General features: G+C 44.4%; 1 protein-coding gene across 1 annotated transcript in view; it reads left to right on the top strand.

The window, feature by feature from the left end:
* TCF7L1 (transcription factor 7 like 1) overlaps positions 1-13,481 on the top strand; it is a 159,392-nt gene that overhangs the window by 132,922 nt on the left and 12,989 nt on the right. Inside the window, exon 4 of the mRNA XM_036872790.1 lies at positions 1,623-1,706. Coding sequence (XP_036728685.1) covers positions 1,623-1,706 — 84 coding nt within the window. The remainder of the gene's footprint in view (positions 1-1,622; positions 1,707-13,481) is intronic.

Genomic DNA, 13,481 nt, shown 5'->3' with positions numbered 1-13,481 from the left:
TGTCCAGTGCTATTAACTTGCCAAAGGCATTTAAATCGCGGTTAGTTCATCTAGGAAGTGTAGGCTCCTGGGAAGGGAAATAGGTGAGTGAGGGTGTGAAGGAAGGAAGCAGATAGGATCAGCAAAGCACAGGGATAGAGATGGCATTCATTTGGGGGGAGGGGCAGGGCACCAGAGGGTCCCGAGTGGAACTGTCCTAATTCATTCCCACCTCCCATGGCCAAGCATCCTTGGCCCATCCCAGCTGCTGTCTCTGCCACTCGCTGGCCCTTGGCAGATGTGTCCTTGGGTTATTATTCCTGCCTGTGGATACCTTTTGGAAAGCCCAGCCCCTGCCCTCTCAGTCAATTTTTGTGGTTGATGGAGAGCAAAGGGGCACTGCCCATCCTCCTTTCCTGACCTGTGCTCAGAGCTCAAGGCCAAATCATGATTTTTATCCCCCTCCCCTGAAATTGAATGACCAGAGCAAGGGATGATTCAAAGACTTCTTTCTGTCTCCTTGGGAAAACTCTTCCTGGAGCCACCACATTCTATTAGAGCTCGAATTTTCAAAGTGGCCTCAAGAATTCTACAAAGAGGCTGCATGGCTGGTCTGCTGCCCAGAAGCACCATATCAGTGTTGACACTCAGACAACATGTGTATTTTGCTCCTGGCAAAGACTAATGGTTTGCTTATGAAAATAATAGCTGCCATTTATCAAATGTCTTCCACGTGCACAGCACTGTGTTCAATACTAGACATTGTCCCTAATCCTTCTAACAACGTGTAAAGTTAATGATAATCGCCTTGCTTTATGGATGAAGAAACTGAGGCTCAGAGTTGTTAAGACACTTATCCAGGGTCACACAGCATAATTGGCAGAGTGAGAACCTGAACCCACGAACACTCAACTCCAGAGCCTGTCACTGCCTCTCCACCCATTCTCTCTCAGACTCTTGCCCAAGACTCTGCCATGCTGGGGTTGAGGAGAGGCTTTTCATGTAAAGACAACGTGTGTGTGTGTGTGTGTGTGTGTGTGTGTGTGTGTGTGTGTGTGTGTGTGTTGGGGGTTTATTGTTCGGTTTGGTTTTTTTGCAGTAATACATGGGAGAGGGTAGGGTACTGGAAAATCTTTTCAAGATCGAGAAACACTACAACGAAGTAAAGATCCACATCCTTGAATATGGACAGATATTACTCGTGACCCTGGAAGTGGCAGGCAGATGGTTTTTATTCATTCATTCACCAGATAGTTCTGGAGAGGCTGTTTATTTCCTGGGGAGTGTTGTGTGTGATGCTGTAAGAGATGGAAATGAACAGGCAGGGTCACCATCTGGGAGCCCTGGGTCCCTTGATGAGCCTTGCTTGTCCCACCACTGAAGACCCTCACCAATAGGGTCTTTGAATACTTTGGTCAGTTGTGCTGTCATGTTTTTACCCCAGAATGACGGAGGGGCTGGTGGCAGTAGTGGTTGTCAATGTATGCTCTACACTCTTCTGATCTCTGGCCATTGACCCAGTAAGGAGCGTGCAGGTAAAATAAGCCACAGTCGTCCCCCCACCGCAGAGCACCTCCCTGCTCACTTGGGACGCACGAGAGGCCCCCGCTCACCAGCTGCATTGTTTTCTGTCCCCTGTGCAGTACCTGCAGATGAAATGGCCCCTCCTCGATGTCCCCACCAGTGCCACGGTCAAGGATACCAGGTCACCGTCCCCAGCACACTTGGTAAGTCTGTTTCTCCTTAAAGCGTGGAAGGGACACTCGCTGACTTATCCCATGTCTCTGCCTCCACCTTCCCGCAGTTCTAGCAAGTACTGCCCCAAGTGTGTGAGCCGAACGGTCAGGGGCACAGCAGTTAGGGTGTTGCCCGTGCACGCCCCCATCACTGCCACCTCGGCACACGCTCATACCACCCGGGATGTTGTGCCATCGGAAATGCCAGCCCTGCCCCTGGCTGGTGACCCCGGTCCTCCCCTGCCGCCCCTCCACCTGAGCAGCGACGTTCTCCATTCTCTCCTTTCTCTCCCGCTGGAGCTCGGTCAGCAGGCCCTGATTCTCCTGTAGAGCTGCATGGCAACAGTTGAAGAGGCTCTTCTATAAAGGATGTTAGAGAAAAGAATTAAATTAGGGCTTCGCTGGTGGCGCAGTGGTTGAGAATCTGCCTGCCAATGCAGGGGACATGGGTTCGAGCCCTGGTCTGGGAAGATCCCACATGCCACGGAGCAGCTGGGCCCGTGAGCCACAATTACTGAGCCTGCGCGTCTGGAGCCTGTGCTCCGCAACAAGAGAGGCCGCGCTAGTGAGAGGCCCGCACACTGCGATGAAGAGTGGTCCCCGCTTGCCACAACTAGAGAAAGCCCTCGCACAGAAACGAAGACCCAACACAGCCATAAATAAAATAAATAAATAAGCCCTCCTTCCTCCTTGATAGTCTTAAAAAAAAAAAAAAAAGAATTAAAACATAGGCAAACAAAAATCCCGAGGGGCAACTGAGGCCTTCCTGCCAAGGTCCGAGGCAACACAGCCACAAAGGAAGGTCTGGAGCGTCCTGGGAGGAGGGGCCATGGGATCTGACAGGTCTCCTCACCTCTGGGCTTGCAACAGACTGAAATCGTTAGGATAAGAGATGTTCCCAGCCAGGACCCTGCATCCCCTTTTCCTGGACTTTCTTAAGAGCTTGGGGCAACCCACGTGCCCCACAAGCTAACTGATGTTGTCCCCTGTGCAGTGGATCTCAGAAACACAGAGGGTCCAGTTAGAAGGAACCCCAGCTGGTGTGACTCATCCATTTTACAGACAGGGAGACCTGGGAATACATGATGCTTCTAAAACTTTATTAGGGAAAATTTCAGTGGTTCCCTTCACCCACACTGGGTTGTTTTCAAGCAAATCCAGACGTAGTATTTCGTCTCATTCAGGACATTTTAAGATATCCTCATAGTCCTTTTTCGTTAAAAGCTTAGAGCCTAGTTGAGGAGAAGGAAGGTATACATAGAGAGATATATAATGGCACGGTGAGCCCGTATGATTTCCAGGAATCATGAGACCAGCTTACAGTGGCAGAGCCCTTGGTAGTTCACAAAGCAATGTCATGTGTAGTTCTGAGGTGACTGTCAACAGCCATCCACTGGGGAGACGGGTGGGGATTGCTGTTTCACAATCTCTAGGAGAAACCAGTGAGCAGCAGGGCCAGCCGTCCTGTGCAGGCTGCCCTGAGAGGTCTGCGGCCAGTCACCAAGTCCTGAGTAGCCCGTAGGGCCTGTGGCCCTCCAGATTCCAGGACAGCTCGGGATGGCCGAGCGCGAGGTGCAGGCGCCCTCTAGTGGTCAGTCATTGTGGGGGACATGGCATCCCAACCCCCGTGCCACAAAGTTGGCTTGTCCCCTCCCAGCACAGCTGTCTCTAACTGTTTCAAATCTTTGCTCGCACCCCACCCATCCTGTGGCATCCCCCAGCCAGTATCCTTCACATACTGTCTACGTATCTTCTAAAATCTTCATTTACGTTTAGAGGAAGTGAATTCTCTTTAAAATTAACACATGGACTCTTTGAGTTTCCCATCCTCCCCGTTGCACAGAGCAATCCAGCTCTGAAAAATGAAATAAAAAGCCTGTGTTGTGTATGGCCCTCCTCCTCCTGTGATGCATGATCTTATTTCCCTTCTAATGTTCACCGCCCAACTTCACACAAGAGCTAGACCTTCCACCTCCATCCCCGATGCATTTGCCATCTAATACCTAGTCTAGTCATTTGCCCAACTTTTTCTCAACCCTCTGCTTCCTATAATTCTTGCATTGGCTCTGGGAGACTGTATTAATAGACCTTATCAAGGTTTTTTTACCCTCTCTAAGCTTCCATTTCCTTCTGGATTTCTTTTCCTTAAATAAATCAGCTACTCATCCTCACTTATTATCTCAGTGTAAGTGGCATGAAAATATATGAAATCCCTAAGCTCTTAACAAGGTTCTCTACCCATAGTTCCCACTGCCAGGCAAACCTACAGCCGCTGCAGATGTGTGCTATACGGATATGATCTCAGGACTGCGGTGGAGCAGGGGCTCATGTTTTGTCTGAGAGTGGAAAACCGGGACCAGTGGATACATTACATGGTAGATAGCAAAATGGATACTTTTCTAGTAAGTTGTATATTATTATACTCTGCACTCTAATATAGATAAACAGAAACAGACCTCAAAAACTTAAAGAACATTCATGGGAGAAAACCTTAACATTAACTTGAAATTCTGTAGACTGGGAGAAGACCACCATTTTCCATTTTCAAGTCAGAGCTTCTCATTCTAACTTCTGAGATACACGTGTGTATGTGTATGTAGGAGCCAAACCTGAGATGCCTGTGTGTTGGAGGTTGTTTAATAAAGTGGGCTTGAATCCCAGCTCCACCTCTTCCTACTTGTGCAGCTGCAGGAAATTACCTCATCTCTCTTTGCCTTGGTTTCCTCATCTATAAAACAGGAATTAGAAGAGGACTTGACCTCAGAGTTGTGTGCAAATGAGGCCATGCATTGTAATGAGTTTAGAATTGTAACTTGCACAGAATAAGACTCAGTGCTGGCTAGCTTGCTGCTATCACCACCACCACCACTAGCACTGCTTTGATGAAGAGAGGGAAAGAACAATTAAAATACTGTTCATTTAGCAGACTAAGAGGTGATGAAGGCTGGAATTACTAGGTGCCAGATCAAATAGACACATTGCAAAGGTAATGGAGGTAATAAGCCTGTAGAATTTAGCATCTGCCCTCTCAAGGATATGATTTAACTGGTCTGGGGTGGGGCTGGTATCTTAGTTTTCTAAGCTCCCCGGAAGATTCTAAGGGGCAGCCAGAATTGAGAATCACTGCCCTCAGCGCATATCAGAAGCAAAAGGGAAGGAGGGGCCAGAGACCATCCCAGTTTATTAGATGCCGGATTCTGTAGGCTGCAGGCGTAAGCAGAGAAGCAGGTTACCGGAAGTAGTCGGAGGTTTGGACGCTGGCTTTTTTTATTAGAAAAATGAAAACACTTGATTATGGAATTCCTTCTGGAATCATGAGCAAAATATTTTAAGATGAGTTTGGCCCTGGGAGAAGGGCAAATGGAGGAAACAGCCTGCATACCGGGAGAGATGCAGTGAGTCATGTCGAAGCTGCCTGTCAGGGAAATGTGTATAAATAAGCCGTAACTGGGCCAGGGTGGGGATGGAATTACGTGTTATTACCACTTGAATTTTTATGCCTTCGAAACAAGCTCTTAAAAACTAAGTATCCCCGCGTGTAGACTGTTACCCTGATCCCTCACCGTGGCCCACGTGCCTGGTCCCTGTCATTCCCTCCACCCTCTCCCCGGAACGCTGTGCCCAACCACACAAGACAAATGTACGCGCTTCCAGAGTATAACCAACCCAAAGACAGGACTCTCGACTGTTTTGTTCACATTTGTTTACCTAGCATCTGTCATGGTGCCTGGCACAGAATAGGTACTCAGGAAGCATTTGTGAATGGATGGAGAATCAGTGATCTGGGGAAAGGTCTATGCCCGCTTCTGAACCCCTCTCTGCCCCTGAGTCCAATTCCTCTTCTCGTTCAGGATTTTTAATTAAATCTTTTTTTTTTTAATTTTTTTAATTTTTTGTCCACACCGTGTGGCATGTGGGATCTTAGTTCCCTGACCAAGGACCGAACCTGCGCCCCCTGCGTTGGAAGCACGGAGTGTTAACCACTGGACCATCAGGGAAGTCCCTAAGTAAATCGTTTTTGAAACCAGAAAATTAATGCATGTGTGTGTCGAACACTTGGGAAAATGCAAACGTACACAGAAAAAACCTGTAATCCCACAACCCACAAGCATTTTATTTCAGTCTCTTTTCTGTGTGTGTGCACACCTGTAACTTGCTTTCTAGATGATGACTGAATGCTTCTTTTAACCACAGTGAACACCCTGTTTTAGCACTAAGCTTTGGGCCACGCTCAGAAGCGAGGCACAGAGCTTTGCATCCAATGGCTAATGGAAGGCAGGGCCTGGAAGCCCTCCTAAAGGGTGACTGTCTTCACTGCTCCGAAGAAGTAGCTGAGCTGAGAGCTGAGAAGCCTGACTTTGCTCAGCATGCCAGTTCTCGATTAAAAACATTCATCGAAGTTTCCCTTTTTAAATTGTATAGTTTCTCCATCTTATAAATATACCCGTGTAGACCCCAAAACTCACCATATAGCCCGTTGCTGCTCCATTCTACCTCCAGTGCTGATTTCAGTTCCTCCTGCACAGTATTCACTTTTTATCTGGATATAAGTTTAAACTTTCAGAAAAATTGCAAGAATAATACAGTGAACTCCCATATACTTTTTATCTAGATCTACAGATTTTGCCCCATCCCTTGCCCACCCCGCACTCCCTCCCTCTCCCTCTCTCTCTCTCTCTCTCTCTCTCTCTCTCTCTCTCTCACACACACACACACACACACACACACAGACACATGCAGTATATATGAGTTTTTCTTAACAACTTGCCAGTAAGTTGGAAACATTGTGTCCCTTTACCCCTAAATACTTCAGATGTATTTCTTAAGAAGAAAGACAGTATCTTACAATGACCACAGTACAGTTATCAAAATCAAGAAATTAACATGTCATATTGTCTAACCCACAATATATATTCAAATTTCAGTAAATGTCCCAGTAATGTCTGTTAAGCTGTATGTGTTTCTTGGTCCACAGTTCAACCCAGGATCACAGGTTACATTTCGTTGCCGGTCCTTTAGTCTCCTTTAATCTCGCAGAGTTCCTTATCCTTTCTCTTTCCTGACCTTGACATCTTTGGGGAAGTACAGACCAGCTATTTTGTAGAATGTCCCTCCATTTGGGTTTGTCTGAGGTTTCCTCATGGTTAGATTCAGGTTGTGCGTTTTTGGCAAGAACACCACCGCACTGATGTGCGCCTCTCCGTGCATCACGTCGGGAGTCCGATGTCCATTTGTTCTTATTTATTTATTGTCCATTTGTCCCAAAGTCGGTGATGTTGGCTTTGATCGTTTGATTCAGGTGGTGTCTGACATGTGTTTCCTCTGTGAGGTTATTCTTTCCCTTTGTAATTAATAAGCGCTCCATAGGGAGAGGCTTTGAAGTTACATAAATGCCCTGTTTCTCATCAAACTTGCACCCACGATTCATGGCAGGCATTGAAGATTATCGACCTCCATCGTTCCCTTATTAGTTTCTGCTCCTGAGATTTAGCTTTTGGGAAACCTTACTTGTGTCTCCCAGCTCATGGACATCGTGACAAGTCAAGTCTGTGCACTGATGACACAGATGAAAAAGATGATGATAGAGGACAGAAACTAAAAACCAGTCTACAAATAGTGTTCCTGAAGAAGAGACCACACAACCAATAAAAACGGCAGTGGGCAATAAGAAAGTGAAACTGGGCTTTAAAAACAAAAACTAGGGACTTCCCTGGCGGTCCAGTGGTTAAGACTCCGTGCTTCCACTGCAGGGGGCATGGGTTCCATCCCTGGTCGGGAAACTAAGATCCCACATGCTGCACGGCATGGCCAAAAAATAAAAAACAAGTAAATAAATGAATAAAAACAAAAACTCAAGTGTATAGCTTGAAAGCACTCACCTGAATTCTACAAAGTAAATGAAAATTGACATTTACCTAGACACGTCCTGGCAACAGTCTGAATTGTAAGGGTTTAATTTGTTTTTTTTTTTTTCCTGCAAGCATCTATGCAGGAAGGAAAAGGCCAGTGTCAAAGGAGCAAAAATAAAGGTAAACTCAGGATTCTCTTTTGCTGCCTTTAATGCCAGCAAACAGTAGAAAAGGGAGAGTCTTTTTTTTTTTTTTTTTTTTTTAAGATTGATTGATTGATTGATTGGTATGTTGGGTCTTCGTTTCTGTGCTAGGGCTTCCTGTAGTTGCGGCAAGCGGGGGCTACTCTTCATCGCGGTGCACGGGCCTCTCACTGTCGCGGCCTCTCTTGTTGCGGAGCACAGGCTCCAGACGCGCAGGCTCAGCAGTTGTGGCTCACGGGCCCAGTTGCTCCGCGGCATGTGGGATCTTCCCAGACCAGGGCTCGAACCCGTGTCCCCTGCATTAGCAGGCAGATTCTCAACCACTGCGCCACCAGGGAAGCCCGTAAAGGGAGAGTCTTGATAAGGAAAGATTTATCCCAAGAATTTTGTGCCCAGTCCAATTTGCAAAGACCTCAGAAATGTACCACTGCTTCCAAGAAGGACCTAAAGCACGTTCTAATTCCCTGCAGCATTTTCTCTCTGCTGCTGCCCTACAGAGACCCTGGATTTATCTTCACATCTTTCACAGCCTTCAGCTTACTGCTTGCAGCCTGTGAGGAGCTCAGAGAATATTTGTTATGTTAGTACGTTAATATAGACTCTCATCCCGTCATTTTCTTCTCTGCGCTCTGGTCCACTGGCTTCCTGGGGGTTCCTCAAACACGCGGAGCTTCCTGCCCACCTCGGAGCCAATGCGCTGGGTGCCTTCTGCCAAAACACCCTTCCCTCTCATGCCCACACATCTCACTCCACTGCCTTCGTGTATTCATTCAAAAGTCATTTTCTCACTGAGGCCTTCCCTGGTCAGCGTGTGTAACTTATAACCCACACCTGCCTCGCTTCTTATCTGCCGTCCCTGACTTGGTTTTTCTCCTTAACATTTATCACTATCTAATATTTTAGTTATTTATTTATTTGGCTTACTGTCTGTCTGTCCAATTAGAATGCACCTACCGCAAGGATAGGTATTTTTGTCTAAAAAGACAAGATTCTCTAGTGCCTTTTCACGAGACCTAGAACTGTGCCTGGCACATAGTTGATGCAACATAAATACCTGGGATCCGTATTTTCTGCAGGGCCAATTAGATCAGCAATCCAGCCATGTCGTCAGAGACCCAGGTTCTTTCCACCTCTGCTTGTTGGCCTCCAGCCCTTTGACTGCCCAACTCGGTCCCTGCTGTGTAGACAGTCTCCACAAACATTTACCCAATAAATAAAAGTGTGAATTTCCATTTCTCTCGAAAATTCTGTATAGGAGACATATGTTCAAATTTCCTTTCTTTAATAGGATACGATGACAGAATTGGCAAAGAGCTTACACTTTGCCTTTAAAGTGGTATTTGTTAGAGAGTGGTGTGTGCGTGTGCACACACAGAGAGAATTGGGAGTTTTTTCCCTCAACTTTAATTAAGTTCCTGTTTGCCCCTGCTTATGTTATAAATCCACCGCTGTGACTGGGCTGGTATTTTAGGAACAAACCAGTTTGCTTTTTCCCGCAAGTCCTGCATTTAAGCACATAATCTCCTGAAAACAGTTCTGGCCCGCTAGAAGAGAAGGTTTTCTCAATCACTAAACAGACGATTGATTGTGGATAGAGCATATTTCTTAAACATATAAAATCAGGTGCAGTTAGCAACCTGTGCACCTGTGAGGATCTTTTCTGGGCAGCCTGTTGGGTGGTCTGTGTCTGCTTTGTAGGTGATACCACAGAATTAAGGCTCCTCTTTGCCTGATCTGAAAAACGTTATCCTTCTGATCGCTGAAATTCAGATCAGGAAGAGAAGAAGACAGTGAATGAACATTAGGAGCAGGAGGCTTTGTGAAGGCCTCAAACCAGTTGCTGAGAGAAGCAGGCGGTGGAGAGTGGCAGGGCCTCATGGAAGGACGGTTTGTGGAGAGGTGGCTGGTCCATCTGCAGTGGAGCGTTGGCTTTACTTAGAGCTTGGAAGAAAGTCATGAACAGTAGAAGAGAGGATGAATTGCTTCCTCAGGACCAGGAGTTTCAAGGAGAACTTTGGCTTGGACCAACCCTAGAAACAGACCAAAATAGACAAGAAAACACTTGAGCTGGGAAAGGGGTGGGTCTGCGTGATGGGCTAGAAGGATTCAGGTCCAAGGCAGCTCTGAGATGCTCTTCTTTGGATAAAACTGGACTCGGCTACCTTGCCCAGGGGACACCTGTACCCTGGGTTGGGCGTGCTCTTTGCACAGCAGGCTGTCCACTGAGAGGTGTGTGGTGGTTCTCAGAGTTCCTGCCCTTGGCCTGGGTTTATGCTGTGGACATCCTGCCCCTGGGGACAGCGAAGGAGTAAAAAAAGCGGGAACTTTTCTTGGGATGGTAGCCTCCTAAGAGAGCTTTCCTGGAGTCAGCCCTAAAGAGAGTGATCTTTGCTAATCAGTCCCAGAGGCCTCGTCTTCCCAGCCTGACCAAGGAAAAGTCTACCTTCCTCTTTCTTTCTGTGAACCCACCACTTTCCAGTCCATTTTATGGAAAATGATGCCACCTAATGGGAACCAATAATAATAACTCATGGAGTGTTAAAGTGAGGGACCTGCATTTTCAAATATAACTCACATTTCCCTGCTTTGTACTTAACTCTGCCGCCCATTCGGTGCTGTTTGTCAGTTTCTTTTTAAAAATTTTATTGCAAAATTTTTCAACCATATACAAAACAAGACAGTACAAAGAAATCCCATGTCCCCATCTCCTAGCCTTAACAACCATCAGTATTCTGCTGTGTTTATTTCATCTATCTTCCCAACACCCCTTACCTTGTTTTTTCTTTGATTTTTTATTTATTTTTTTTGAATTTTTAAATTTTATTTTACTTTTTTATACAGCAGGTTCTTATTAGTTATCCATTTTATACATATTAGTGTATATATGTCAATCCCAATCTCCCAATTCATCACACCACCACCACCACCCCCCACTGCCACTTTCCCCCGTTGGTGTCCATACGTTTGTTCTCTACATCTGTGTCTCAATTTCTGCCCTGCAAACCGGTTCATCTGTACCATATTTCTAGGTTCCACATATATGCATTAATATACGATACTTGTTTTTCTCTTTCTGACTTACTTCACTCTGTATGACAGTCACTAGGTCCATCCACGTCTCTACAGATGACCCAATTTCATTCCTTTTTATGGCTGAATAATATTCCATTGTATATATGTACCACATCTTCCTTATCCATTCGTCTGTCGATGGACGTTTAGGTTGCTTCCATGACCTGGCTATTGTAAATAGTGCTGCAATGAACATTGGGGTGCATGTGTCTTTTTAAATTATGGTTTTCTCTGGGTATATGCCCAGTAGTGGGATTGCTGGGTCATATGGTAATTCTATTTTTAATTTTTTAAGGAACCTCCATACTGTTCTCCATAGTGGCTGTATCAGTTTACATTCCCACCAACAGTGCAAGAGGGTTCCCTTTTCTCCACACCCTCTCCAGCATTTGTTGTTTGTAGATTTTCTGATGATGCCCATTCTAACTGGTGTGAGGTGATACCTCATTGTACTTTTGATTTGCATTTCTCTAATAATTAGTGATGTTGAGCAGCTTTTCATGTGCCTCTTGGCCATCTGTATGTCTTCTTTGGAGAAATGTTTATTTAGGTCTTCTGCCCATTTTTGGATTGGGTTGTTTGTTTTTTTAATATTGAGCTGCATGAGCTGTTTATATATTTTGGAGATTAATCTTTGTCCATTGATTCGTTTGCACATATTTTCTCCCATTCTGAAGGTTGTCTTTTCGTTTTGTTTGTAGTTTCCTTTGCTTTGCAAAAACTTTTAAGTTTCATTAGGTCCCATTTGTTTATCTATGTTTTTATTTCCATTACTCTAGGAGGTGGATCAAAAAAGATCTTGCTGTGGTATATGTCGTAGAGTGTTCTTCCTATGTTTTCCTCTGAGAGTTTTATAGTGTCCGGTCTTACATTTAGGTCTCTAATCCATTTTCAGTTTATTTTTGTGTATGGTGTTAGGGTGTGTTCTAATTTCATTCTTTTATGTGTACCTGTCTAGTTTTCCCAGCACCACTTATGGAAGAGACTGTCTTTTCTCCATTGTATATCCTTGCCTCCTTTGTCATAGATTAGTTGACCATAGGGGCGTGGGTTTATCTCTGGGCTTTCTATCCTGTTCCATTGATCTATATTTCTGTTTTTGTGCCAGTACCATATTGTCTTGATTACTATAGCTTTGTAGTATAGTCTGAAGTCAGGGAGTCTGATTCCTCCAACTCCTTTTTTTTCCCTCAAGACTGCTTTGGCTATTCGGGGTCTTTTGTGTCTCCATACAAATTTTAAGATTTTTTGTTCTAGTTCTGTAAAAAATGCCATTGGTAATTTGATAGGGATTGCATTGAATCTGTAGATTGCTTTGGGTAGTGTAGTCATTTTCACAATATTGATTCTTCCAATCCAAGAACATGGTACATCTCTCCACCTGTTGGTATCATCTTTAATTTCTTTCATCAGTGTCTTATAGTTTTCTGCAGACAGGTCTTTTGTCTCCCTAGGTAGGTTTATTCCTAGGTATTTTATTCTTTTTGTTGCAGTGGTGAGTGGGAGTGTTTCCTTAATTTCTCTTTCAGATTTTTCATCATTAGTGTACAGGAATGCAAGAGATTTCTGTGCATTCATTTTGTATCCTGCAACTTTACCAAATTCATTGATTAGCTCTAGTAGTTTTCTGGTGGCATCTTTAGGATTCTCTACGTGTAGTATCATGTCATCTGCAGACAGTGACAGTTTTACTCCTTCTTTTCCAATGTGTATTCCTTTTATTTCTTTTTCTTCTCTGATTGTCGTGGCTAAGACTTCCAAAACTATGTTGAATAATAGTGGTGAGAGTGAACATCCTTGTCTTGTTCGTGATCTTAGAGGAAATGCTTTCAGTTTTTCACCATTGGGAATGATGTTTGCTGTAGGTTTGTCATATATGGGCTTTATTATGTTGAGGTAGGTTCCCTCTGTGCCCACTTTCTGGAGAGTTTTTATCATAAATGGGCGTCGAATTCTTTCAGAAGCTTTTTCTGCATCTGTTGAGATGATCATATGCTTTTTCTTCTTCAATTTGTTAATATGGTGTATCACATTGATTGATTTGCATATATTGAAGAATCCTTGCATCCCTGGGATAAATCCCACTTGATCATGGTGTATGATCCTTTTAATGTGTTGTTGGATTCTGTTTGCTAGTATTTTGTTGAGGATTTTTGCATCTATATTCATCAGTGATATTGGTCTGTAATTTTCTTTTTTTGTAGTATCTTTGTCTGGTTTTGGTATCAGGGTGATGGTGGCCTCATAGAATGAGTTTGGTAGTGTTCCTTCCTCTGCAATTTTTTGCAAGAGTTTGAGAAGAATGGGTGTTAGCTCTTCTCTAAATGTTTGATGGAATTCACCTGTGAAGCCATCTGGACTTTTGTTTGTTGGAAGATTTTTAATCACAGTTTCAATTTCATTACTTGTGATTGGTCTGTTCATATTTTCTATTTCTTCCTGGTTCAGTCTTGGAAGGTTATGCCTTTCTAAGAATTTGTCCATTTCTTCCAGCTTGTCCATTTTATTGGCATAGAGTTGCTTGTAGTAGTGTCTTAGGATACTTTGTATTTCTGTGGTGTCTGTAACTTCTCTTTTTTCATTTCTAATTTTATTAATTTGAGTCCTCTCCCTCTTTTTCTTGATGAGTCTGGCTAATGGTT

This window comes from Balaenoptera musculus, chromosome 13 (genome assembly GCF_009873245.2).
Source record: "Balaenoptera musculus isolate JJ_BM4_2016_0621 chromosome 13, mBalMus1.pri.v3, whole genome shotgun sequence".
In the NCBI taxonomy this organism is placed as follows: Eukaryota; Metazoa; Chordata; class Mammalia; order Artiodactyla; family Balaenopteridae; genus Balaenoptera; species Balaenoptera musculus.
This window is presented reverse-complemented; position numbering and strand designations above follow the sequence as displayed.